The sequence below is a fragment of the Arctopsyche grandis genome, chromosome 1 (genome assembly GCF_051622035.1).
Source record: "Arctopsyche grandis isolate Sample6627 chromosome 1, ASM5162203v2, whole genome shotgun sequence".
Classification (NCBI taxonomy): domain Eukaryota; kingdom Metazoa; phylum Arthropoda; class Insecta; order Trichoptera; family Hydropsychidae; genus Arctopsyche; species Arctopsyche grandis.
The window spans coordinates 12,369,547-12,387,595 of record NC_135355.1 but is presented as its reverse complement, the minus strand read 5'-3'; the positions used below and the strand labels follow the sequence as shown (position 1 = coordinate 12,387,595).

The following is an 18,049-nucleotide window of genomic DNA, read 5'->3' as shown; positions in this document are numbered from 1 at the left end:
CCGGGTAATACAGCTAGTAATAAATAAAGATAAATTTTGGATCAGCACTGAAATAGCGAGTATATTTCCACAGCTTTGGGAGAAGGCAAGTTTATATTTCACTGCATTTCACACATCTTATCTCGTCGAATTTGGACATTTTTTCAGATATAAATAAACTCGCTAGTTTACATCAGCCACAATGATCGCACTAAATAAAATTATCATTAAATTTATTACTAATTTTCAATTTATTACTAATTTTTAATTTATTACTTATTTTCAATTTATAATGTTTAAAAAAAATTACTTACATACATATGTATGTTCAAATCGGAATTATAAAATAAATTATATATGTATATATGTATAATATATTATATTATTAATATGTACGTTTTTTTCGAGAAAATATGGGGGGAGGCACAGAAAAATATAAAATGCAAAAGGGGGCCGGTCCAAAAAAGTTTGAGAAACGCTACTCAAGCTAAACGAGAATCGAGGTTTTTTATGTTTTATATTTATATTATGAGTGATCATTTCTATGATCACTCCGATCAGGATGGCCGATAATATGTACAGTCCCTACTCAAAAAATTAGGATCACTTGCGAGTTTTGCGAAATACGCGTTTGTTCTAATCATAACTTCGTTATTTTTAACTTGATGTAAGTTATTATTTCTGTGAGTTGTTACCAAAACACTATCCTTCAAAACTATGTACAAAATACAGTTATCTTGTATATCTGCAAAACAATACAGGCTTAGGTACAAAAAAACCCATGCTATACCTGAGTAAGGGTGCACTTTTGTTTATTGTGCGTCAATGTTTTTAACAATTGAAAAGATCATCCTCAGCTGAGATCTTCTGCTGTCTGGTTGTCTTAAGGGTGAGTAGAGACTTAATGGTTTTTATTTTATAAAATCGATGGATTTAATATTTAATTTTGAATTTTTAAATGAATAATATCGATTTTTTATAAAACTTCGGAAATGGGTCGCTGCAAGGATATTTCCAATGAAAAAAAGGCTTCAATTGCTGCGTATTTAAAAACGGAGATGTTTTCCAAGCGAGAAATCGCCAGAAAAGAGTGTGTTTCATTGCAAACAGTTTTGAGAATTTCTAAGAATATGGAGAGGAATCTCCCCGAAACTACGACTCGCCGCAAGAATTGTGGTAGAAAACGAAAAACCACCCCTAGGATCGACCGCAAAATTATTTCCCAGGCGATGGAACATCGTAACGAATCTGCCCAAGCTTTGAAATTAAGGTTAGAGGAAGAAAATATTGAAATATCGGTGTCGACAGTAAGGAGGCGGTGCTATGAAGCACACCTCAAATGCAGGCGACCACTGAAAAAGCCAAAATTGACACCGAAAATGAAAAAGTCGAGGTTGCAATGGGCCAGAATGCATCGACACTATACCGTCGAAGATTGGCAAAAGGTATAATGAGTTTATTTTAATAATACATTAAATATTTTTTGTCTGAAATTGGTGTATTTTTTTTCATTTTTCGTAGATAATTTTTAGCGACGAATCGAGATTAGAAGCTCTCACGGAAAGCCAAAAATTTGTTCGCCGAAGGCCAGAAGAAAAGTTCAACCCCGACTGTGTTCAAAAAACAGTCAAACACCCACCGGCAACAATGATTTGGTCGTGTATAACCATCAATGGGCCGGGACCAATTTTTTTTGTGGTAGGGACGATGAATGGGATCGGTTACAAAGAAGTACTCCATACGGTTTTCATACCATTTTTTTCTTCCCTTGACTCGTCCGAAGGTTCTTTCACTTTTATGCTAGATGGTGCACCATCTCATCGAGCTCGTTCCGTCATAAATTTCCTAAAATCGCGAAACATACCCATTTTACCCTGGCCTGGTAATTCCCCTGATCTTAATCCTATTGAAAATGTCTGGAGCCTCCTAAAAACCATCGTATATAGTCGTCCCAACCATACCCTTCAAATATTGAAGGAAAGAATAAAAGCAGCATGGGTATGCGACGAAATAAAATTAATGATTCAAAGTTGCATGCGCAGTATGCCACAACGTATATTAGCCGTTATTAAGGCTAAAGGCGGAAATACGAAATATTGATATGTTTTTTTGTATTTTTTATATGTAAATAAATGTATATATTTGAAAACAAGTGTAAAAAGTTTGTGTTTTAGTATTTTTTTACCCATTTGCTTAAAAAACTGATAAAACGCAAGTGATCCTAATTTTTTGAGTAGGGACTGTATGTATGTACAGTCCCTGTCCAAGAAATTACGGACACCTTGCAAAAATCACAAATTCTGCATTTACTAGTATATTAAAAACAAATATGCATTTTTGTTGTAACACGGTTTATTTACAAAATAAATACATATAATAAAATACAACAAAACAATAAAATAATTAATACTTGCACTTACAATAAAAATTCAAAATGCAAAATTTGCAAAATCAAATGAAAAAATCAAATTTGCAAAAGAAAAAATCACGGTGTTTTGAAGAGATGATTAAATATTTCTACAGAAACGCACATCTTCACTGATCGAATTTCAGGAGCCAACTGTTGTTTCACATTTCAATTTTGTTTCACATTCTTTTGAATAGCAGTACTACACAAAATCTCTTTTGTGTGAATAGGGTAGGTAATAAAGAGGCGTAAACAAAAGAAATGAACCCAAAAGGGGCTGCAGTGAGTAGTTTCTGACCGTTTCTATTGCGCGCAAAAGTTTAAAACGGGTGTCCGTAATTTCTTGGACAGGGACTGTACATACATTTTGATTGAAAAATAAACAGTTGAAGTAAATACCTTGAATTTGTCGTCGACCGTTGCTCTACTAGATTCAAACTCTGGAGAATCGAGAAATTCACAAGGTAAAATCGGATGAAGGAATTGCAGACCACTCATTACATTCACCTGTTTTGAAAAAAATAAATTACTAACTAGATACAATATGTACGATTTCAGCTGGTTATAAATATGTACATTTATTTATTTCAAAAAATTAAAACTATATTATAATCACATTACAGGTTTACCAAAGTGACACTTTGTAACGCCGGAAACTTGTAAACAATATTCGTTAAAAATATCATAAAAAAATAAAAACAATACAAATAACAAAAATAGAAATAATACAACAAAATAAAAATAATACAATATAGACGAAATATAAATAAAACAATATTATAAAAATTAAAAATAATTATGTAATATATGTATGATAATATAGGCATACAGATTCTCCGCGAATATTTTTACTTCGAAGACGGTCGAACGTTTTGGAATCCGTCCAACAGGTTCACTATGAATTATATGAATTATTAACCAGCCGTTTGAAAATAAATTTCGAATGTATGCATTTCACGTATTTTGCAAAGTGGATACGCGTACATACATGGAAATCGATTTAAAGCTAAACGTTCGCCGATAAATCATCAAAATATTATTATTTAAGAGTATTTTATATCTGTGTCAGATTCGGCCAGTCGTGCCAAAAGACTTTGTTAACGCTCTGTTTGGGTTTACATACACACATAAAGGGTCTTGCTCGACATGCCGGAAAACCGTTAACCATACAATATTTAGATTAGCAGGGCTGTGGAGTCCGTTCAAAATGTACCGACTTGAATGATTTTAATAAGATTGACTTTTCTTGCCAACGTATAAAATTGTTGATCGTAAAAATTATAACGATTTTCAAGATATAAAAAATTAAATAATTAAAAAAAATCACTAAAAGTTGTCATGCAACAAAATTTAGTGAAATATGTATAAATAAAAAGTAAATGCATGGACTAGTGTGGTTATGAGTTCGAGTCACACTGGTTGCTGCTCGCCAGACCTTAGTTTGTGACCAGGTCGGTCGTCTCCAATCAGAGTTTGCTAATTTTTCTGATTTTCATTGAAACGATTCCTCCAAAATTGACTTTTCCTCCCCATTACTCTCGCAAAATCTTGAGTTATTATGTTATAACTCAGGGGTCGTCTCTGTGGATGATTGTTGTATAAAAATTTGTATTTTTGTATAAATGTTTGTTAATCGTGTTGTTTTAGATGTTTGCAATGCACTTTGTTATGTTTGACCATATATGTCATGTATAATTTCGAATTATGTAATTATTACGTATATTATTTGGTGTGTTTCTTAATCTACATAGTACACTTGTGGCATTGGAGCGATCTGTAATGACGACTGTACATAGATTGATTGATTGAATAAAAAAAATATATACATTCATAGTGTAAACAAATTAATTTAATTTAAACACAAACAAATCAAGTTAATTGAAAAAAAAAAAAAATAAAAAAGTTTGAAACGGAAAACAATCGACTTTGGCCAATACATCAAAATACGATTCAACGATTTTATTTATAATGTAATTTAAATTCATGATTGTTATAAGTAAAGGGCGGATAGGGAGCGTGCTTTTTCCAGGAATCAGGGCGCTTTGGGTCTATTCACAAAGCTAGAGTGCAAAAAAAAAGGTTCGGCGAACCTTTAACAAAGCACCGCGAATAATTAACAATGAACGGCACGCTTCCGGTCCGCTCACTAGTTATAAGTAAATGATTAAATTTCAATTTATTACAAGATTTACTTCAATATAATGGGAAACTCTCGTTGACTCATACAGTAATAAAGAAAATAATATGGAGCTGGAGTCGGTTGATTTTTTATTACAACTCCGTTACGTTTGAATTGCTCCAACTCCAACTCCACAGCCCTGCTAGCAAGGCAATGTGGATAGTGACCGTAGCTTTAATAACCGTATTCTTGGTCTGTGTGTATGTGTTGAAATATTTTAGTAGTAGTGACAGCTTAAAGTGCATCAATATTAAAAAAAATCATATAATAATATGGTAGGATTATGTAAGTTTTGTTCTATTATCTAGCCAGGATTTTTGCTGGCTAAACGGTGTATTATCGCGGCTTGGTAAAATACGACCTACCTAATTCCGGGCTCGGGAAGCCCTGTTTCGGCTTTAACTGCCCCGGAAACGTCGCCAAACATTTGGCATCTGAATTTTCGCCGCAAGTTGGCAAAAATTTTTCGAACGACATTCAAATTAAACTGAAATTACCTTGGAAACAAGCCATCGCTAACCTCTAAGCCTGTATCGCTGTGGATGTGCAAACACAGCATATTGCGCGTCGTCAAATCTGCACTATATGTAAATGTGTAAAGCAGTAACGTCATTAGAATCTGGCGCAAAGTATGTAAAATTGCCATGGTATCGAATACTTCGCGAAAATGAGTTGATCATAAATTTTGCCACATATCGATTCTGGAATCTAAACGTATATTTTAGGTATAATCGAATTTGCTCTACTGATACTTTCTCGTGTACTAATTGCTTTATGCAGAGCACGCGAAATTGTCGAATTTGTGTCAAAGTGAACGAAATCTTAATTACTCACCGGGAATTTTGCTTTTGTAGATAATTATCGATTTTTCGGTCTTCATCAATGTACATGAAATATATGTACATATGATTACAAATGTAGGTACATATGTATCTACATATATATGTACGTATGTACATATCTAAATATTTGGGTGAAATTTATTTTCCTTACTTTTCCCGACAGTAGAAGTCCCAGTCGATCGGTGTTCGTGAGATTTTGCATAGCGTATGCTTCTCCCGCGTGTAACGACATGATCTGAGCGAATTCTGACGATACCATCTTTTTGAATTGGAAGCGGGATACCTGTCAAGGCGAAATAAAAATAAAACGTGATTGTAATGTATCAAAAGGTTGACTGAAAAATAACACTGTTCGACACGAAAAATGGTTCAGAGACGAGATATGACTTTTCTTATAGATGCCCAGTAAACACGAATCTGGTAATAAAAAATCTTGATTGGCTCGAGATTCGGAGATATGTGTTTTTTAAATCGTGCGATTTTTCTATATCTTGGTGTTGTTCGGTCGATGTCTCAAAATCTGTCTATTTTCTGTTCAAAATAAATATTGGTATATATACTCGGGTATTTTATCTTTCATTTGTAGTACTTTTCAGCTTTCAAATATCTCTAAGTAGTCGTCCAGTTCAAATCAAAAGTCAAAAGTACGTATTTTCACTTGGGATTTTTTGCCACTGTTTTATATTGATTATTTTCTTATGAAACATGTTAATTGGGATAGTGTTCTGGCCACACTATTTTTTGTTTTCGTTTAAAAGGGTTAATTGGAAGTGTGCTGAATTTTAAATTGGTAAAATTGCGAGCTAAAAACTCGTACTAGTGAAGCACGGTTTTGTGATGTGTGCGCTGTACGCACAATATTTTTAAGCAATTCTGTTGCGAGTTGCTTAAAACAATTTGAGAGGATATATACAGGATATAGAGCATCTTGAGGTTGGAAATAGGCCCGCGCAAAAGGGCCCACGCAAATGTTGAAAACTTACATTTCAACCCTTATAAAAAAATTAACCAATCTTTGGGCTGTAAAAGCAGGTATCGTAAGAAATTTGTTTTGTTGAAATACACAAAGTGCAATAGCCTGTAAATTTTTACACACGTAAAATGGAATACTTAAAAATTTATTTAATTTTACTGAGGGCCCATATTTTCTAACAGATCGCGGGGCCCACTTGCCATTAGGCAATGTCGCTTGTATGGCCAGTCCGCCACTGACGAAAGGAATCGTGGGCCCTGGGAAAATAATTCCGGGGCCTATGGCAAACTAAAAAAGATATCTTATTGATATATTTTTAAGAACTATTAGAAAAACACATATGTTGTTGCTATTTTTTAAAATAATTGAATAATAAAGTATTATATGACAGGTAGGATTTCACATGAACACAAAGAATACATGGATCGAAAAGTAGTAAATATTTAGCATTAAATAAATACATACATGCATTTTTATGCAGAATAATATAAAATATCAATATTGATCAGTTGAATGTCCCAATACGGGGCCTCTCGAGTAGTCCGGGCCCTGGAACTTTATCCCTGGAACCCCCCCCCCTCTCGTTGGCCCTACATACATACATATACATATGTATACACAGTTATGGGATTTTTACTACCTTGAATGGTTCAAACAAATTGTGGTAAACTTCCTCTAGTTCTGGGTCAAATTTGACCGGCCGCATTTCATATATGATGTAGACCACGTGTGCGATGTTCACCAGAAAGAATGAGAAGTTCCACGTGAACACATCCGGTGCACATATCACTTGCCATGCCCATATCGAGTACAACAAGTACGCTAAAACATAACAATAATATATTTGTATAAAACGGTTTTTGTGACATATTGACAATATATTAAAAGATTCTAAGTTTACCCATTATTAGAGCACTATGCATGAACAGTTGACCTTTCTTGGTGCATGGAGCTGAATATGATGCCAGAAAAAAGATGTATGCAATCTGTATAGAACGTAAGTTTCTTGGGGTAATACATTATATTTAATAGTATTTTTTTTTTGCGATATTTATTGTTTAAAATGTGAACTTACTTGAAACATTACGTGTTGGGATGGTTTCCAAGAGGCGCACCAAGGCCAGTACCATGGACCTGAAAAATTGTTTTTTTAATTGAACCTTTTTTGTTAAAAATTCTTATATAATCTGTCTAGTTACATATATTTCGAATTTCATTATATAGGCATTTCGAAGTGCATCGACGAAAGAACAGCCAAGAGTCGACCTGATCTGATCGGTCCACTATATAGGAGATCTTCTTCTTTCTTTCTTTCCCATCTACGGCACCAACCACAACAAGCTTTTCTAAGCTACTGTCGTCTACTCTCGCTACTTGTCCAAAATCTGGAGAATTCGTCACAAAAATATTTTTGATAGATGATCTTGATTGAGACATTGGTTCGCTTTGCTGTCCAAGGGATACTCAACATTCGTCTCCAAAACCACATTTCAAATGCTTCGATTTTCTTTTTTTCGACTACCTTTAATATCCAAGTTTCAGTAGCATATAGAAATATGGCGAAAACAAAGCTATTTACTAAACGAATTTTTGTTGATGTTTTAATGTTTCTGCCCCTCCGTAATTTGGCAAGCCGCGTCATTGCGCTTTTGACTATCGCAATCCTTCCTCTGACCTCTTTATTGCTATATATAGCTATATATATTAACCACTTCCAGTCCAAAACATCGCTTCTATCTATTATCATGACTTTTGGCTTCAGTTTATTTAATTTGAGTCCCAATCTTTCGCTCTCGACTTCTTTGTCAATGACAATCTTTGTCACGATAAAGAAGTTCAGCCATCTCTTCGGTATTGCTAGCTATGAGCGTCGTGTCATCAGCATATGTACATATATGATGTATGTATATTAGGTTGGATAGTTTCTTTCCCTGTATAGATATACCACCATTCCAATCATCCAGTAACCTCCGCATTTTAAATTCCCCATAAATCTATATATTATACATATATATATATATATATATATATATATATATATATATATATATATATATATATATATATATATATTATATATATATGTATATATATATATATATATATATATATATATATATATATATATATATATATATATATATATATATACATCATTACACGAATTACTTTGATATAATTTAAATATGAAAAAGAACTGATAGACAGTTGGGAAACACTGTTTCTGCTTGTTATTAAATAAAGTTCGTTAAGAATTTGGCTGGAAGCAATTATGTGGAAGATTTATTGCTTCTGTGGGACAAAATATTCACTGACGGGAAAGGACCTTTTTTTTTGTATTCAGGTAGGGAGATATTACGAATATACCCCGGCCTTATTCACTTTGCACAGATTTTAGACACAAAAAAAAAAACTAATATGACAAAATTTTACGAATTCACTGATATAAATACGCTTTACGACCGATCTGCTGATTATTTTTACACTTAAATTATACTAGGATGCAATTAGTAAAATAAGTGAGTGGATGGTTAAGTTTTTAGATTTAATTTCGTGCAATAGCCGGGTTAAAGCGAGTAGTAGCGGGGAATATGCAAAAGCACGTCTTCCCCGCATGACACGATAGACCGAACTCATATATATATACATATATATATATATATATATATATATATATATATATATATATATATATATATATATGTATATATATATATATATATATATATATGTATACATATATATATATATATATATATATATATATATATATATATATATATATATATATATATATATATATATATATATATATATATATATATATATATATATATATAAATGAATGTCTCTTTGTCTGTCTGTCTCGTATAAGCTCCTAAACGACTCAACCGATTACGATGGAACTTTCAGGATTTGTTATGTGCATGCATGTAAAAAAAATCGCCCAAAAACGGGAACGGAAACGGGAAAAACGGGAATGAGTTCAACGCAATAATTTCAAATATATGTTCGCTACCTGCACTTTTCCAACAAATTGGAACAGGAATGAGAACGAGAACGGGAACGAAAACGGGAACGGGAACGCAACGGGAACGGGAATGGGAATTGCATGCGTTATTGTGGCATTGCAACGTATGTCGGTTTCAGCTAGTATTAAATAAAATGGTATGTACACGCTAAGTCGTAATAAAAACGTTTATTATTTATAAGTAAACAAAAAGAAAAATATAAGAGATTTTTAAATTAATAGCAAAACTAATAACGCAGTCTAGGCAAATATAACCCAGCCCCCTGGAGAAGAGAAAACGGAATGAGAATTCAAATTTTCAACCCACTAATCCAGCTTCCATTTGACGTTTTCTACGATAGGCGATATATGGTGGGAATATTTTAAACGCATATACTTATATATATGTATATATATATATACATACAATGTACATACATACACTAATATTGTTAGAGAAAAGTTCGTGAGTGCTTTGAAAATTAAGTGGCTAAATAACTTGGACCCAAAGCTTCTATTAATAAACTCATCATCCCCCACCGACTCCTTCCACTTCTCCATTTCCTCTCTCTCCATTTCTATGTTGAAATAAGTCAAGCGCGTTTTCAGGTCACTCATTAGGTATGCTCTATCAAAAATTCACACCGTAAACTTCTTACCGTCGCCGCCGAATTCATCCGAAATTTCAAATTTGGCTCACGTGCAACTGACTGCCATGTCATTTAAATATTTAAATCACCGGGACCTTGTAGCTTACGATGCCTGGCCGCACGATGCCATTTTCCTGTCCGCATTTTCCCTTTTAAACTTTAAATATTTGGGACGCAAACGCAGTAGATTTATACATCAATTCAATTCAAGTGCATCGTCGATGCGTTTTTGTTTTTCATTTATAAATATTTCCAATCTACTCTCGACATTAATCACATTCGTCTTGAGGCGTGAACACAAATATTCGAAGGAGATGTCATTACAAATGCTCTGTTGGAAGCAGTGGCGGACTATCGAACAGCAAAATTGACGCATATTACAATTCCGAAATTCCTATGCATTTCTCCATAAAACATTGGAGTTTACAACTACTTTTTTATGTAAAGTACAAAGCTTTGCGATAATTGCCGTCGATGATTGTTTGGCCTTTCTAGATAAATTTAACTGCTACAACAGAATCCGCTAATTAATTACATTAAAAATGGCAGAATATCGGAACAACTTGAAGAACAGTCTTCTGAAAGAACTGAAGAGCAGCTCCCTGAAAGGAATAAATATCAACCTCTTGAAAGGGCCGAAAAACAGCCCTGTAGAAGAACTGATAAGTAGCTCTTTGAAAGGAACGAAGACCAACCACTGGAAAGGATTGAAACGCAGCCCTGTAGAAGAACTGATGAAGACCACTTTGGAAAAATTAATGAGCAGCATCCTACAACGTCTGAAGAACAGAACCCTGAAAGTACTAACAGTTTTCTGAAAAAGAAAATAAGGAAGAAAGTAAAGGTAAAAATGATACTGTAATGGCTCCCAATGATAATTCTATGGAATCAGAATTGTGGCCAGAGCATATATCTGAAAAAAAATATTCTTTTTTTTTAATAAATAAACCGTGCCATACGTAAAAAAAAATAAAAGTGGAGTATACATAGAGAAACTGAACATAGTAGTATAGAAATATCTATTAATCAAATTTAATTGTGTAAAAGCAAATGGTAATAAAGGACTCCGACACAGGTTGATATTTTCATAAAAAAGCAAATCCATTTATTGTTATGTATGTAAACTATTTTCAAAAGCTAAAGCTAAATTGTTAACAGGATTTAACTATTGAAAAAACATAACACGTAGTTTAAAAGAACACGAATCTTCGCCAGCTCATTTCAAATCGATGTTAACTTTACAAAAACGGTTTCAATTAATGGGCGTATAGATAAAAACAGAACTGGCGATCTGTTTTTTATCTTTGTTTGTTTTGATCTGTTTTTACTTACCTCCTTTACGTTTCACATGGCTTTCGTGTCAGTGGTCATTTTTTATATCTCTTATCTCTTATCCGATCGTTTTCATACTTTGCCATATTGCTCATTTTGGTCATCAATATACGTAAATGTATCGTCTGCCATTACGTTGGAGATAAAATATCGTATACAACGGGTTTCAAATTTCGAGCTCATCGAGTTGCCTGACGTCTACAACGCCGACGTCAACCGCGATATACTGGCTTTTAACCTTTTCGCCTTGATATGCCCATTACAGATTTTAATTGTTTAAACGCCTATAATTCACTCTATATTTTATAAAATTTGCTCTATAGGTTCTCGTTATCTCTAATATTTAAATATTTATAGTTTTAACTCTCATATGTATATATAAATTTCAAATTTGGCGTCTAGCTTCATGTAATGTAATACACAATATACATATATTGTTTTATGGCCAAATATGTCAAATCTGACATTTCACTGCTAAAAATATATCTCTTCACGGAGTTTTATCTGCGAGATAAGTATTCAATAAGAAGCTATATTGTATCTAATTGTTAATATGATTTACAATAAGCTTACATACATTTAGTTTTTTACAATAATCTTACATACGTACATCACATACAATTATTTTTAGTTATCAGCTGATTTAATTTATCTGATGATTGAAAAGTTCATTTCTGTAAATACATAAACTCATTTATGGACAATCATACATTGATAAACTATTCTTAAAGCAAATCATTATTAGTTATCAGCTGATTTAATTTATCTGATGATTGAAAAGTTCATTTCTGTAAATACATAAACTCATTTATGGACAATCATACATTGATAAACTATTCTTAACTGTATGGATTACATTACAATTTCATTGTTAATATGATTACAACTTCAATTTTATCATTAAATCAATCTTAGTATTAATAAACTATTCTAAACTGTAAGATTCCCGGCATAAATGAGTATACATAATTCCATATACATAATTCCATCCGGCATAAATGAGTATACATAATACATAAATGAGTATACATAACTCTCGTTCCGTAGATGAATATATACAATTTTAAGATTCAAACATCTTTGCAACTGGACTTGATGACTATGATTTATAGAAATACTACATATTGAGATTTTAAAGTGCCTTTAAGGTCATTTAAATGCGATATTACTCAACAATGCAAATAATTATAAATAATAATTAAATTAATTTGTAAATAATTATAATTCAGTATTATAGTAATTTCTGTAACACTAAAAAGTAGAAAATAAAAAAGCCCTTGGTAAAAAAAGGTTTTTTAATTACTTACCTCTTATATATATAATATTAAGATATATAAAAAACTCAAGTAAAAAAAAATAAATGTATATAAAAAACTTTAGTAAAAAAACTATATTAAAAAAAACTCAAGTAAAATAAGTGTATATAAACAAATAATAAAATTATTAAAATAAAAAGGCAATTTAATCAATATTTCAACAACAAATGTACAAATGTGTGGGATTAAAATTTCAATCAAAATTATTTCAATGATTGGGGTTTCAATCAAAAAGATTTCAATGATTGGGGTTTCAATCAAAATTATGATCCCGGCTTAAACTAATGTAATTAAATATATTACTAAGAGGTATGGGCCGCTTTTAGATCATCAAATACATACCAAGTTTTTTTACTAAAGTTTTTTATATACATTTTTTTTTTACTTGAGTTTTTTATTGATCAAATTTGTATGTTTTTTTTTCATCATCGACTTGGAATATTTTGAATAAACAAAATTTAAAAAGAATAAATAGTACGCGATGGGCGTCTAGTGCAGAGGCTGTTTTTTTTTTAAAGCAAAATATTAAAGAAGCTCTTATTGAAATCAGTACGTCCGTATTTGAAAAACCTATGGGAAAACTGGAGGTAAAAAAATTGGCAGTTTATTCTGATTAATATGAGACTGCATTACTAACTATGTACTTTGTGGGATAAATTGTTACAGCGCATCAATGCTACAAATAAATCATTACAAAATATGCACCACAATTTTTTGTTAGGAACAAGATTGATAAAATCCCTTTCAGAATTTATTCAAAATACGAGAAATGAATTCATTGAAATTGAAAAAGATTCTAACAGTCTTACTGAAAATCATAAATATAAAAAGGCATTAGACGAAAAAATGAAAATTACAATTTCGAGAGATATGCGTTCAAGTTAATTTTAGTCAAAAAGAAAACTTTATAATAAATATTCATAACATTACATATCTGCGATGCATTAATTTCAGAAGTATCAAGAAGGGGCTGAATTTATGATAGTTTACTTAAAGATTTTCAATTATTTTTAATTTTGAAATAAGTCAAATGTGTTGAAAGAATAATTTAAGAATAATAACGAATGTGTTAGAAGATATTGGCACATATCAAAAGCGAAAATATTACGAATCCTATCGATAATTATAAATTATTAATCGGAGGTTTAAAAACAAATTATTAATTGTTTCAACGTTTCCAAATGTTGAAACAATTTTAAGAATATTTCTAACGCTTCCTTTAAGCAATGCAAGTGGCGAACGTTCGTTTTCAGTTTAAAAACGAGTTAAAAATAGTTTAAGAAATTCGTTAAATAAAAACAATTTAAATAATTTATCTATGATGTTTATTGAAAGAGATGTGGTGCATTTATTAGATTGTGATAACATAATAGATAAATTTGCGGGATCAAAAGCTCAAAAAGTACCAATTTCAAATATTTTCTTGTTTGTTTGTATAAGTTTGTAAATAGATGTTTGTTTATATAATTGTATAATATATAATTTTTTGTTTGTATAAGTTTGTAAATAGATTTATATTATTTAATAAATAATTGTAAATACAAAATAACACACGTTTTTTTATAATGTACATACCTACAATTCACAATTGAAAAAAAAGTCACTTTATGATTAGTGGGGGGGGGGGGGGGGCTCTAAATTACATTGCGCATGTGGCCTCCGAAACGCTTAATCCGCTACTGGTTGGAAGTATTATTTGTATGTACATATTTATGTCACGGCCGTAGCCAGGGGGAAGGCTATGGGGGCGCCACCCCCTCTAAATTTAAAAAATAATATATCTAATGTACCTATATGTAAGGTTTGTTGGGAAAATCGAAAACAAATCAAAGTTTCTATGACGATATCGATATCGATATCGTTGTTTTGATTGAAATAAATTTAATAAAAAAAACAAATGAATGATTACTATTAGATTGTTTTGCCATGTTTAAGCTGTTTATATTACAAATACCGAGCGAAGCCGGGTAAAACCACTGGTATATTATAATTATGATAATTAACTTGGCGTATACATATTTCATTCGATTCAAAATATAGAAGATTTCTTTAATACTTTTCGAACTAAAATCAGTCATGCAAAATTTATAGAATGTCTTATTTTCGGTAAATTTTATTGTTTTTGTTTAAATCCCAAAAAAACTCAATATTCATTCTACTTTCAACGGTAACACATTGTAAGTAAATTAAATAATGATATTTAATTCACTTTTGAAAACAAACATATCATATCATAACAAACAACTCATAAATTAGTATAACCAAACGCCGCCATCTTGTACGAATTGCCATATAACATGATTCTCTTTCGCTATATGACAACACTGAAAAATCTCAACGAAACAATATGGTGTACACTGTGATATGCAAAAGATTCTTGAGAAAATAAATCGGAAATAGCCTCAATAACAAGCGATACATTGTTTTTCTACATTGCAATATGCAAATTGTCTTAGGAAGATATAAAATACGTACTACTATGTAGACTTTAAAACGGATGAAGTGCATAATTATTAGAGATGTGCCGGCGGGAAAATTGGGCGATGGAAATTTTGAGAAAATTGAAAAAATATGTATATCAATGAGATTTTCAAATCGACACATTTTAGATACTCGCATTGAGTCAATACCTTTGCCAAACGCAACACTTGAATGAATCTAAGCGTTTTTATGTTGTAGCAGTACTGTAAATTTCCGGTTTGTGTTTGAGCCGGATGCTGTACGTAAATAACCTATTCGTTATTATAGCTTGTTCGAAATACGCGGTTTGCTAGTGGCAACTACGACGGTCTCGGAATTTGTAATCTCGGATATAAAGATTTTTCATCCAAGGTAATAAATTCTTTTCAATATCATTCGTTCAAAAATATAATTTTATTATTTATTCATAGTTTCATCCCATTAAAAAATGGTACGACCAAAATCAACAGTTTGGAATCACTTTAAAAGAATTCAGCAAGAATCCGCAACAAGTAAGAAGTTTGCAGCTGTATGTAGGGTGTCTACACCACGGCATCGAAAGTCGAAAGATCGAAAAAGCAAATATCGGAAGCAAAGATTGAAAATCGAAAGATCTTAAGTCGAAAGATCGAAAAGAATGTATGCATGGTAAACGGTCCTATGTACATATATACATATAATACATCATATTATATATTAAGCTAGAGTATAATGTATAGAAGTAAGCTAGAGTATAATGCGATTGTGTGGAATCCGCATGAAGCAAATTACTCTCTGATGATTGAGAAAGTGCAAAAAGCATTTCTTCGTTTCCTATATAGGAAAGAATATGGGTATTAACCCATATCTCTACCCCACTCCTTTCCTTTTGGGCATGCTGGGGTATAATTCCCTTGAACTTCGGAGAAACTTCTCATTAATTCGTTTCGTTCTCCTGCTCTTACGTGGTAATACGTCATGCCCGTTGTTGCTGGAGCAGTTGGGACTTTATGTCCCTAATCACTATGTGCGTGGTAGACATCATCATTTGCTGGCTGTACCTCCTGCCCGCACAGTCCTTTTTTGAATGGCTCCTATTCCAAGAGCTATTCGACTTCTTAATGAAATCGTTGCTGCCGAGACTGAATGTGATATTTTCCACCTTAGTGAGCGTAAATTGTCGGAAATTACTCTAACCCATTTATCTGGTAGTCTGCGCCCATCATTGTTTTCATGATTGATTGTGATTTATGAGTGAAATTTTGATTAACTCTCTTCCATTTGGGCCTACAGGGATGTTTTGTATTTGTAGTTGTTTCTTACATATTTATTGAAACTGCCTGTAGGTGCAAGGCATTCCTTATGCTATAAATTTTTTTTATTTGATATTTTTACTTTATCTGTTATTATTAAATGCTGTTTTTTATGTTTATGTATGGATGTATTTATGTTTATGTTCAAATGTATTTTTTTTATGTATAATTGATGGGTGTATTATTTTCGTTGTGTATTGATTTGTGTTTAATTGTTATTTTGTTTTTTTTGTGTTATGTTTTTGACCATTGTGGCGCTTTAGGAATTCCTGTTATGCCACAATGGTCTGTTTAGAATAAAATAAATAAATAAATATATAATACATCCTATTTATATATCAGGGGCATGCGGTGAAATTATCTCTCTTTTTGTTATACAGCCTTGCTTAATGTGCGCGGGCAGGATACGGGAGGAAAAGCCTGTTCCTCTTGTTCCTCTTGTTCACTGATATATACATATATATATATATATATATATATATATATATATATATATATATATATATATATATATATATATATATATATATATATATATATATATATATATATATATATATATATATATATATATATATACTATCCGCTTTTCATATGTATTCATAGTAAACGAACATTTTCGATTTTTCGACTTTTCGATGCGGTGACGGTCACCGGTATTATTCATATGTAAAACAAAGATTTATATAAATAAATTAATGAGAATTCAGCGAAATAGATATTCTCGTATGTATACATACGTATGTACATACTTACATGTGTATCTTCATTGAATATATCTTATTTTATAATCGAGTCTCTGCTATTATTAATTAATTATAAATATATTTATGAATATCTTGCTATACTTTACTTATGACCTATGTTTGTATATTAATTTGCTATGAAATTTTGAGTTTTATTTAAATTATTATACATATATCAAGATATATGTATGTACATATGTATATTATAAAAAAATATGTTTTTGGATTATTTTTGTAAACCTTTGGTTTGCGTGTTGGTCGAGCTAAATTTAAATTGTGCACTGTTTAGTTTTGGTGCAATTTCGCTAATGAAATCCATCAAAATAAGTTTAACTTTATGGCCAATCAACTCAATAGGCGTAGTCGGCACCATTAGCTTATTACTTTTACTATAGAAGATACTTTTCTTGAAATCATGGGCTTCAAAGTTCAATTGGGGCGTGACCTTAGACATTCTCGTAGATACATACATATGTATGTTACATTATATGTACATACATACATACATACATATATAAAAATATTGATTGTTTGAGGGTACTGTAAATTTTTTAAATCAATTAAATTATTTATTAAACGTTCCCTTGATACGATAAAAGTTCAAGTAGTCTAATAAGAGAACGTTGAATTTGATGAGTGTTCAAGCTTTCAAAGCCTCCTAGTGATTTTATTTTGAAGGGACTTAAAATAAAATTTCTTGCGATATTTAAATGTCCCTGAAATTATTAACTCAACTCAACTAAAACTGTTAAAAAAAATACTGCTTCCGGTTTACGAATTCTGACCAAAACCTTATCAGCTCCTTTATCAAGAATATCAAGAATACAAATATAAATTTTCAGCTTGATAAGTTCAGGGGTGTG

General features: G+C 31.5%; 1 protein-coding gene across 2 annotated transcripts in view; it reads right to left on the bottom strand.

Moving 5' to 3' along the window:
* LOC143912899 (popeye domain-containing protein 3-like) overlaps positions 1-18,049 on the bottom strand; it is a 51,550-nt gene that overhangs the window by 25,463 nt on the left and 8,038 nt on the right. For both annotated transcript variants that reach the window (XM_077432351.1, XM_077432359.1), the window contains exons 2-6: positions 7,456-7,514; positions 7,282-7,366; positions 7,021-7,202; positions 5,559-5,690; positions 2,786-2,893 (exon numbers count right to left, since the gene is read on the bottom strand). In XM_077432351.1, the coding sequence (XP_077288477.1) occupies positions 2,786-2,893; positions 5,559-5,690; positions 7,021-7,202; positions 7,282-7,366; positions 7,456-7,514 (566 nt within the window). The remainder of the gene's footprint in view (positions 1-2,785; positions 2,894-5,558; positions 5,691-7,020; positions 7,203-7,281; positions 7,367-7,455; positions 7,515-18,049) is intronic.